A 12,124-nucleotide genomic window follows, 5' to 3' on the forward strand; every position below is an offset into this window, starting at 1 on the left:
TGTGTTTGTGCATCTCTTCTCCGCTGCGTGTACGTACATAGGTGTAGACAAAATAATTAAATTATTGATGTGCATTCACGTCACTGCTTAGCATCGGCATAGAGATGGCAGTACCCCTTAGTGTTGCTAACATTCGTAACACTGCCCTCTACCTAAGTCTGATCGTCCCGATCAGACAAATCTCTCGATCTAAACGCTGCTAGCATCTCCAAATGTACCACTCTTCTACTCCGTGGTTTCCCAATTGTTTGTATGCGGTAGATGACATCACTGATCCTCTTCACAACTCTGTACGGTCCTTCCCAACTGCACCGATATTTGGATGGAACACCTTTCCGCCGGTGAGGGTTGTATATCAGTACAAATTCTCCTCCAAGAGACCTTCCGAACTAAAGTTCTAATCATGCCAGTGTTTGATCTTACTACTCATTACCCTGGGCCGTTCCCTCACACTCTGTTGTTTGGCCAATGAACTACTTCGTAGAGCTTGCGCTTGACAGATTGGCTTCGCATAATCAGTATCGTTCCCAAGTTTCACAAGAGTAGTGCGCTCCGGCTTGAAACTACCCTCGATTTTTTTCTGGGAAATTCGTTGCTTCGGTTTTGTGCGTCCATTAGGTTTTGTCAATGCCTGTGTTTCTCTCGCAGGTACTTTTGATTTTGCTTTATTTGGCCCATTCGATCTATCAACCTTTGCCTTTGACTTTCGTGGTCTTTGTCGAGTATTCTCCACCAGTACTCGATTACTTCTGAACTCTTCCTGCAAACTGAAGTTAATTCGTATATCCTGGTTCTTATAACGCATCACCCTTCTCTGCGTATCGATCTTGATGTCATGGTCAACCAAGAAGTCGACTCCCAATATGACTTCATCAACGATCTCCGCCACAACGAATTTGTGTAGAACTGTGACCTTTCCAATCAAGACTTCACATATCATTTCTGCCTGGACTTGGTTATGCTCGCCAGTGACCGTACGCAACCTTGCTCCAGGTAACGGTTTTACTCTCCTGTTGACCAAGTCAGATCGGATAAAGGAATGAGATGCGCCCGTATCTACAGTCAGAACACGTTCTTTGCCATCCACATTCCCTCTGACGGTAAGACTGCTCGATTTTCTACCAATTTGCGACACATATATCACAGGACATTCAATAGCTGGAGCTAGCTCTCGATCTCTACATCTTACTCGCTCTTGATCATCCCCTCCAGCTTTGTTATTAAGAGCATCCATGCTGTTGAAACCACTAGGATCAAGATCGCCAATGACGTGCAATGTGACCGGGCTTCCTGCATTTGAAGCATTTGATAACTCTTTCACTCCGCTTTTGCGATCCTTTCAGCGCCTCCAATATTGCGTCTACCCACTCTGGCCTTTCTACTTCCACACGGCGTGCTTTGAAAACTGGCTTACACAGAAGCGACGCTGTTTCCTGAATCAGAGCATGTGATACCGTTTCTGCGAATGTTGGCTTTGGGATTGCGTATTTAGCTCGCTTTGTTTCGACGTCCCGTATGCCATTTATAAAACTCTGGATTTTTACCCTCCATATATATGTCTTTGTTCTTCCAGCTGTGATTACATATTTGTGGATATTTGTGATGACATTTCTATTATACGTGCCTCTTGTGCTTCAATCTTCGCTGTTATACGGTTCTCCTGCGATTCCAGCTGAGATTCCATCTTGGATGTAATCTGTGTCGGCATTTCTGAAATGCGTGCCTACTGTATTTCCAATTGTGATGCCATATATGTCTTCTGTTCTTCCAGTTGAGATGACATTTGCGACGACATTGATGTTACTGTCGATGTTTGTGCAGATATTGCAGCCAATATCATTTTCAAGTCTGTGCTGGTAACTGTCTGCGATCTTTCGTTTTTCTCTTCAATTTTTGTTGTCTCCTCGCCATCAAGATGAAAGACATACTCTTCCACGTTAATTCCCTCTAATTCCATTGCCTCTCGTAGTCGTGCCTGAAGTTCGAGGTTATTGCCTGTTGTATTCAATCCACGGCTGTCCAACTCCTTCTTCAGTTGCTGGATCTTCAATTCACTGAACTTTGCCATGTCCTTGTTGTCCTCTGGAATTTATTCAACAATTCCTCTTCTGACACCAATTGTAACGAATTTACTGTAATTCTGCTTATTTGCAACCTTCTGCTAAGTTCGAATGACTAAACTGTTGAATAAATAACTCCACTCTTCAATTTTGCAAAATGGCCTTTATTAAAGTACTTCAAAATAACACTTATAATAACTTGCTTAACTCAAACTTATTGATAGCTTAAACGAAACTGACTTTTTACTCCTCTACTGTCGCGCCTTTAATACTTTTTCATTTCTCGTTGCATACTTCTAGGCTTTTCCATTCCAGAACTTACTAGTTAGTTATCAGCTACAAACTCACCAGCCACAACTACCATTGTGAATGATAACAAAGTGTGATATCTTCTGTATAGACGTCAAAATCCAAAGTGATTGGATTACCTGATTTGTATTTGACTATCGCTGTCTCATTCTGTATCTCTTTCTATCACCCGCTGAAGATAGGCGCCGCCATATTGAACACCCTGTCAAAACGCTAAAAAGTAGCCATATTGAACATCCTGTCAGGCAGTTGACAGATAAGATATCACACTTAGTCATCATTCGCAATGACAACTACGTTTATAACTTCTCATGTGAGTAATACTTGCACAAGTTATTGCCCTCTCTTGTGAGCACCTTAGATAAGATATATGCATGTGTTTGTGCGTGGCTTCTCCGCTGCTCCTATGGACATGTGTGTAGACATAATGATTGAATTATTGATGTGCATACATATCACTGCTTAGCATCGGCATAGAGATGGCAGTACCCCTTAGTGTTGCTAACATTCGTGACAATATGTTATGTTATATTTTTAGATGAATAAGTAAATTTATTTTTGTAACATTTAGGTATAATTACTTAATCGGATTGATGTACTGCCTAAAAGACTAAGTCTTCCTTGTACAAACTCTAAATAAATAAATAAATAAATAAATAAATATTCTTTATATGAAGCAATGCTCGCCGGTATGATGACCAAGCCGTTACCAGCCAAAAAATTGGAGTATCTAAGAGAAAAATCAAGCATTGTATGCAAATGAGGAGGAGTGATAAATATTTTTGATTAAAATCTACTTAACATTTGCATATACTGGTTGTATATTATAAACATCTAGTTATCATTTGTAATTGTCAGACATTTTATTATAATAATGCAATTTTTTTTATTCATGTTATTGAATCTGAATATGAAATATATTATTACAAGTAAATATTTTTGCAATATTAGCTGTGTTTTTTTACATCTATAGACGTTAACGCTTGAACTTTATATGGAGTGCTAAGCGTCAAAATTTAAATACACCTCTGAAATTGCTGCGCATAAAACTAGTGCTACTGAATTTCAATACGCATTATACTCAGATGTAACTGAAATATGTGTCTATGTTTCACCTCTACACTAATTCTATGTATCACCTCTTAAAATGGTGCGTGTCCGCAATTCATCGCAACTGATTCAGCTATAAGTTATACACAGACATACAACAGAGGGTTGTGCCTCGGCTTTACGGTACACCCTGTGCTGTGGCTAGTTGTTTAACCACTGCCGCTAGATGGTTCTCCCAAGCATTATCTAAGCGAGGATAAGCGTTTTTTTTACGCGCAAACGTAAACGCATAAGCATGTAAAAAAACACGGCTATTAACTACATCAACAAATACCAAGACAACTTTAAAACTCGACAACGATAACATTAGTCTTTTTTTATCAAGTTTTAGAACTGGCAAAGTTAGTGAAAGCAGGATTGTGAAAATTATTGTTAGGCTAAGTTACCGTTGTCGGCATAGCCCACAAATCACACACACAAGCTTGCGCATTGCGCATGTAAACAAAAGAGCAGCTGTTTTTTATGGGCAATTTTTTACGTAATTTTCCTTGAGCTCTTGTTTTTTCTCTCTTTCTTTCATTCGCTCAGGCAGTCAAGTGTGCCGTATTTGCGCAGAACGAAGCAATTTTGAACTCGTGAATGCGCAATCGTCTGTGTGTGATTTGTGATGGGCATAGGCCATTTTGACATACCGTTTTTTTATCTGGCAGGACTTTAGGTTCATCGGCAAAGCATGCCAGACTTTAAAAAATCTTCACATTCAATTTGTAGAAATTTTATACAAAAGCAAAAAAGTGAAACTGTTACAGCTCCGACACATAAGCAGTTTTTCATATAGATGAGTTTAACACAAGCTTATGCATTACGAATAGATTGTACGTATTTTTTTAATGAGAACGGTAGAATGAGCGACGCTGGCGCCATCTGATATTGAAAAGTAGCCATCTCCAAAATTTTGTTCCAAGCAAATCATAAGAAGAAGGATTTGACATTTGCTTTGGCTAAAGGTGTTGGCTCACTTTGCAAATGAAATTATTTTTTCCACTTGTTGGTAAATTTTCTAACATTTTTCGCAATTAAAAATTGCAATATAACAATCGAATACGACACAAAATATGTTAGCAAGTATTTTTGTTGTATAGAGAGAATGTTTGCAACAGTGCTTCGCGAAATTTTGTATGTGAATGGGCAAGGCGTAATAAACTTCAATTGCCAAGTCTGAAGTTCCATCATATTTACAAACGCAACATCTTGGTTGATTGTGGCGATGTTATTGGAATGCATAAGCTTGTGTTAAACGCATCTATATGAAAAATGTGATTGTGCCGCCGCCTAAAGCTTATAGACACAAGGCGGTGCGTTTAACACAAGCTTATGCATTCCAATAACATCGCCGCAATCATAGCGGAACGATACAAGGTGGCAGCATGGTGACATACCTACAAACATAAATAAAAATTCAATGTGCTGTGTTTTTGTAAATTTGATGGACAAATGTCAAAATCGTACTGCGCCGGAAGTTGATGTATCAAATCAAATAAAAAAGTTTATAATCATCTGTCCCATGCTGCCACCTTGTATCCTTGCGCCATGGCCGCAATCAATCAAGATGTTGCGTTTGTAAATATGAAGGAACGGGCATAGTGTACAAGTACAAGTGTGTTGACTTATCTGTCAAGCATTCTGACAGGCACTCGCTGGATTCGGAATGACAGCGAATTCAAAATGGATACCATTACCGAATGCGCCGAATGATTGAAAAATTGAAAAAGTCGAGACGATTGGTAGTCAAAAATGTTGTCGTTGAGACCAAAAATGCGACTCTAGACCTGAGATTGCCATCAGGTGAGCGAGGCTGTTTGTAGTTTTGACGTTTATCGCTTAGTGAACACACTTGTATAGGTACACTATGGGAACGGGGAATATTTAGAATGAGGTGCCACGTTTTTCCAACTTTTCTTTTTTTCGAGGGGTGGCGGGGGTCCTAAAAATCACAAAATTATCATCCGGAACTCTAGGAAACTCTTAGTTTATGAAATATAAGCCTTTTAATTTCCAAATTTAGTAAAATTTCAACTTAAGTCCTGCACTTAAAATTCGGGTCGCACATGTCGATAGCAATATCAAAAGACGCGTATTTGCGTTAAGATTCAGAATTCGCGGAAAACCCGTCGGCACTATTGTCGCTTTTTTCGTGTTGCAATCATAGATTAGATTGATACGAATCTTTTGCTTACGCTCTCATATTTTCGCTCTCACGAGGGATTTATCTTCTAGTTGTTGCTGGCAACAATCACAGATAAATCCCTCGCGCCAGCTGAAGCGGGTGCCAGAACAAAAAATTGCCAGCCAAAACGAAAAACGTGCCAAAAATTTTGGTTAACCTTAGTTTGACCTACAACTGTAGAATAGCGTTCAAAAATTATGGGAAAAAGGATAAAAATACTTGTTTTAGTGTAAGTATTATTAGTTCGAAGGCGGAGGGTAAATATTATTTCCCATTCAAAAGTTATCACTAAAAATTTGTTTTGTAAATATGAACTCCCGATGCAATCAGTCCAGTTTGATCACAGAACCTGGAACCCCAGACATGTAGGATAAGCCCTATCCATTAAATAATGTTAACTATTATATCATAGGTCCGATTTACTGAAATTTCAAAAGAATATATGGTTTTCACTGCGAGTTATATGCGTTACAATATTTGACTAATTAATTTAATCGAAATGTAAATTTTACTTAGATTTGTTTATATTTAACTCTAACTAGTCGTATTATTGTAAAATAACTTTAAGGAAATAAATATTTTACGACTATCATTTTATTAAATGATTGAAACTATAATCGCCGAAATGTATGTCAAAAATCCCCTTTTTCAGATCTATTCATTTTTGTTTGGAGTGGCATCATTGACATAAATGCAAACAAACATACACTATCAATGTATTTTGTTTTGTAATTCTCTGATTGCAGTTTTTAATTGTGAAAAATGTTAGAAAATTTACCAACCAGTGGGAAAAATAATTTGACTTGCAAAGCGTGCCAACACCATTAGCCAAAGCAAATGTCAAATTCAGCTATCATCCGGTGGCAAAATCATGAGCCAGATAAATAATTTTGCATGTAAATGCAACAACAACGATTTGAGCCATATAAATCCAGATAGAAGTCTGGTTCAATTTGTGAGCCAGATCATTTGTTAATTACTTCTTTTTAGGTTGGCAACGCGGCCACTAATATACCTACTTTTCAAAAATAGATGTCGCTGCTTAGTTTTTCGCCGTATGAGTTAAATGAAAAACAGCAGCGACATCTGCCTATCACATTTCACGTGTTCGAAAATTTCACGACATCTGCTTCTCAACTCTCTCAATGATCCAGAGCATTCCCGTGAGAATTGAGCGTGAGCCGGAGCTGTAAAACTCACTGAAAGACGGCATTCTTGTTCTTATGATTTGCTTGGAACAAAATTGGGGAGTTGGCTACTTTTCAATATCAGATGGCGCTAGTGTCGCTCATTCTAGCATTCTCCATAAAAAAACATGCAATCTACTCTTAATGCATAAGCATGTGTTAAACTCATCTACATGAAAAACTGCTTATGTGTCGGAGCTGACACTGAGCGTGTTTTAAAAGTTTATTTAGCTTACATCCGCAGCAATATTTTAATGCATATTTGCAATATTGCCAAAGGTTTCTTGCAAATGCGCAACCCAGTCTGGCATCATTCATATAAAACGAACTACAATAAAAAGGGGAGCACTGCGGCTATTCTCTCAGTCGTTTTTGTAATTTGGCTCCAATGGAATTATGTTTTCTTGTTTGACCGTGAAAAAGTTTTCGGCGTTTTAATAAGTCTACAAATGTGATACTTTTCGAGGCTTCTATTACGCAAATACCGTGAAAAGATTATCGAAAATGTTCCAACATAAACAGAAAGACGTAAACTTTCAGATTTGGCCCACAACTGGTCATTGATACTTTGTTGATTTGGGGCAAACTTGCCCGCATGCGAAAACTGCTAAGATATAGTTTGATTTTACACTTTTTGGCGGAAGCGGAAAATTCCCCAGTGCCCAAATTTCAATGTGAGTTCAATTAACAATAGGTAACAACAACAGCCAATGTCAACGGTTTCACCAGCCAACAGCAGCTGCATAATTCAAAGGGATTCGCATTTGTCGTAAAAGCAAGAGGAAAACCACAACACATTGCTCATAGTTTAACAAAATCAATCAACTAATCTAATACTGCGCGTTGATATATTGCTTGGTAAAACAGATGTACTAAATTATCAGCTGTTAAGAATAGGTTAACGAAATTTATAGTATTTGGCAATTGCGTTAGAGTGTGTCTATTAGTGTTGGAACTTGCGTATTAAAATGGAGAACAAAAACGCTGCGACTGAAGCTGTCAATGGCGACCAGCAACAAGAACAGCAACCTAGAGAAAGTCACCAGGATACTGAAAAGGAAAAGAAAGTAAAAGAGCAGGCACAAGAACAAAAACAAAATCAGCCACCCCAACAACAGGCAGAAAACACATCACCAAAGTTGAATCCTCGGGCAGGATCAAAGATGACTAAAACAAATGGCACAAAAAAACGTGTTTACAAAGTTGTATTAACTGGCGGTAAGTGTGTGTTACTGGACTTTCATTATTTATCATACAAATACAAATAAGGGTAATTCTATAAGACAGCATGGATCCAGGATCATGAATCCGAAAACGGAATAATTATAAGCCGGTGTTAAGCTCATGAATTCTTAAATAATAAGTATAAATTGAACACACCAACACCATTAAACAAACAAAACATTTTTATCAAAAGATTTTAACGAAAAACCGAACAATGGCCTGGAGTGTTCCGAATATCTCTTGACAGACCCAACATTTTTTACCTCTTGTTTTCGGATTCGCGATCCTGGATCCAAAACGCGACTTTTGATATTTTTGGACGTGTATTAAGAGTGTCATGCTGTCGTATAGAAAAAAATTAGATAATTAGATAGATAATTAATTGAGGATCGCACTGCGACCATTGGTCTATTGTGCCCTCATCTGCTTCACAACACCTCATCCAAGCCGACATCACTGATGAACCCTAGCAGTTCACCTGGCTTGAGGGATTTGATGTGAGAATGCCCTGGCCATGGTGAGCCCATAAACTTAGCTCTACGTCTTGAGATTGCATCACACTCCAGGAGGATATGGTCCGCCGTCTCCGCTGATCGATCACAAAATCGGCATTGTTCGATATTATACCCAGCTTTTGCATGTGGCTGTTCAGTCTACAGTGTCCTGTAAGAATAGCTGTTAGAATTCTTAGGTTATTTTTCGAGAGGCCTATAAATGCCCTGTATCGAGTTGTGCAGTAACCCCCTAACAGTAGCTTAGATTGTCTCAGGCCTGGCATATTACGCCAGTGTTCTTCCCTCTTTTTCTTTTCTTCTGCTAATAGATGCCCCCTAATTTCCTGTGGGCCTACTGGCAGGAATGGCTCAGGACCAATAGGGCGTATCTTTGCTGCTTCTCTGGCCAGGCCGTCCGCCTGCTCGTTTCCTCCTGTGGCCAGGAACCCAGGCCAGCAGTAGTTCATTGTGTGCTCCTAGTTGATTCAGCTTTTCCACGCACTCAAAAAAATTAGTTCAATAAAAGATTTATAAGAAAGGTCTCAATTTTCGATTGGCATTTTTTTGTGTGCTTCTTCCCCTGGCCAGGAAATAAATTTCTTACAATACATAATTTTATAGCTTCTCGGCCTTTTAAACACAATTGTCAGCCGCAAAAGTTAAACTCATAGGACAAAAAGGCATGCGTTTTACTTAAAGATATGTGACACCGGCCAAACCTTGGACTTAGTATGGTAACAGGTTAAACTCTCACATATCCAAATTTGCCCACATCCGCAACAGAATTCTAAACTTTGGAGGAGTGTGTTTGCAATTACAAAAAAAGCATTGGTACCCAAATTTTACTTAATATTTCATTAAAATGTTTGAACTTTGTCCAAGCCATTTCCAATCTAATAAGTATGAGTTTGTAGGTAACCGATTTGATGAAATCCTTGTTATCTGCTTGTGAAGGCAAAAAAAAAAAAGAATTGAAACGAAATTGTCTCAGTTTTTCGAAAAATTTCGCGCATATAGCTTCGTTATGTTTCCACCCCACGTGGTAATCATTTGTATGATAAATTTTCACATATATGTACATTAGGGTGGCCCTTCGTTGTATGGAGGGGAAAAAAGTGTTTGGAATCTTGATCTAACCCCCTAAAAATATGCGAATAGCTCAAAAACGAATATATACAAAGTTTTAGCCAATCAAAAAAGATTTAGAGGTGGCGCAAAGGCCTTGAAATCCTAAAAATTACGAATTTTTACAATTTCGCGTTTCAGGCTTCCATATTTCCAAACCCTACACAAATGTACTGCTTACCGTAATAAGACCTGTATTTTATTACTTTGCTAAAATGGCCACAATCTTCAAAATCGGTCGATCAATAACAGAGTTACAGGGCAAAATATATATTGCTTTCGACAAACAAATATGAAAAATAAAATAAGTCTGTGCAAATGTGTTGATCAGTGAATCGTGGTATCCGGGTAAAAAAACGCTCAAATAAACTTTTTTATACACAAATACATATATCCCTTGAAGCCAAACTTGAAGGTTATTTATTTAGAAAAGTATACACATATATTTTTCTTATAAATTTTATTTCGAAATGCGTGATGTCACAACAAATTTAAGCCTGCACTGCAACTCGTTCTTGCAACAAGCGTGTCGAAATAAATTTAAAAAAAAAGTATAAAGAAATGAAAATATATATTTTCAAATTGCAAACAACTACAAAAAATTTCTTTGACGTTATCTTATTAAAACTATACTGCTCTTGAATGAATAAATTTTGAATAGTAGCTTTTTTAAAATGGATAAATTGTGGCACTTTGCATTGGGATGGAAAACTACTTCCAGAAATAATAGGTAGTGAAAAGGTGGAACGACTTCCAGTTGTTGTTACTTACAGGAATAGCGAACAGTTAATAGGTGCTCCAAAGTTAATATATGCTGCCACAGGCTCGGAAATAGCTGATACGTTGTATGAACTGTTATTTGAATGGGATCTGAAGGATGATATTGTTAGTTAGTTAGTTATTTATTTATTACGGCTTAAAGCCTAATTCAAGATACAAATAGTACTATTCTATCTTATAGGTATAGTTTTACAAAATTCATATAATTTTGCCTTAAAAACTAAGATTTCATTGCAGTTTTTAATTTCCAATGGGAGCTCCTTGTAACCCTTTAGCCCTTTGTAAAAAATTTTTTGCTTATCTATTTCTGTTCGAAAAAATGGCAATTTAAAATTATGTCTATTTCTAGTATTTATATTGTGTGTTTGCTCCACTAGAACTACGTTACTACTTAAATATTCAGGTACATTTCCGTGTTTTATATTAAATATCAACTTCATGGTATGAAAATAAATTTTTTGCTTGACACTCAACCAGTTAAACTTTCTTAACATATCAGCCGTTCTAGCATCTCTACGTTTTTTAAGAATAAACCTCATACATCTATTTTGAAGCTTTTGTAGCTTATCAATTTCTTTGTCCGCTATAATGAATAATATCGATGGGCAATACACAAAATGTGGTTCAATAATAGATTTATAAATAATTATTTTATATTTTTCTTGTATATACTTGGTAGATCTCTGCACAACACCAATCTTTTTCGCTACTTTCGCAACTGTGTAGTTTATATGTTCTTCAAATTTAAGTTTGTTATCAATTATAATCCCTAAATATTTTATGCTATTAACTTTTTGTATGGTTTCATTATTTATTTTTAGCCCACTTAAGTCCTCATCATTAATATTTTTTCTTGTTATGACCATATATTTGGTTTTGTTTATATTAAGCTTTAGCCTATTCGCACATAGCCATGTGTATAAATTGTTGAGATCATTTTGCATTTTTAATACCGCAGTAGTAATATCATTGTCACTGATCATAAGTAATGCACCATCCGCAAATAGTTTGATATCACAGTCTTGTATCGCATTAACTATATCATTTATATATTAGGAACAATATTGGTGCCAGGACCGAGCCTTGTGGTAAGCCTATGGGCACTTCCAATACATCAGATATCGCTGTTTTTATAACTGTTCGCTGTTTCCTATGTTTTAGATAACAGCGGAACCAAGCAAGCTCTATGTCTTTAATACCAATTTGTTGAAGTTTCTTGATAAGTAAGTATTTCCCTATCTACCGTTTCGAAGGCTCTTCTAAGGTCAAGAAAGACAGCAACCACCACCTTCTTATCATTTAGATCATCTTTCCACTCCGATATCACAAAGTTAAGAGCTGTTTCACACCAATGTTTTTTCCTAAAACCCGACTGTTGATTGACAAGTATTTTGTTTGAGTATAGATATTTTACCAATTGATTCTTAACATAAACTTCAAGGATTTTAGCGTCACTTGGTAAGGTGTTTATGGGTCTAAGCTCTTCTGGCTGTATTGTGTTTTTAATTTTTTCAACTGGAATCACCGTTGACATTTTCCACTTTTCTGGTACAATACCATCTTCCAAACTGCTATTAATTATTTGGGCATAGAAAAACCCTGTATACACTATAGAGTCCTTCATTACGCCATCGGACAGAATGTTCCTGCCACCTATTTTGTATTTAA

At 37.1% G+C, this 12,124-nt stretch overlaps 1 protein-coding gene across 1 annotated transcript in view; it reads left to right on the forward strand.

Annotated features, from left to right (window-relative positions):
• The first annotated feature begins 7,187 nt into the window (after window positions 1-7,187).
• The window catches only part of Ttd14 (TRPL translocation defect 14), a 172,354-nt gene continuing 167,417 nt past the window's right edge, over window positions 7,188-12,124 (forward strand). Inside the window, exon 1 of the mRNA XM_067773903.1 lies at window positions 7,188-8,051. Within this exon, the coding sequence (XP_067630004.1) occupies window positions 7,802-8,051 (250 nt within the window). The 5' untranslated portion in view covers window positions 7,188-7,801. The remainder of the gene's footprint in view (window positions 8,052-12,124) is intronic.

This window comes from Eurosta solidaginis, chromosome 3, assembly GCF_040869045.1.
Source record: "Eurosta solidaginis isolate ZX-2024a chromosome 3, ASM4086904v1, whole genome shotgun sequence".
In the NCBI taxonomy this organism is placed as follows: domain Eukaryota; kingdom Metazoa; phylum Arthropoda; class Insecta; order Diptera; family Tephritidae; genus Eurosta; species Eurosta solidaginis.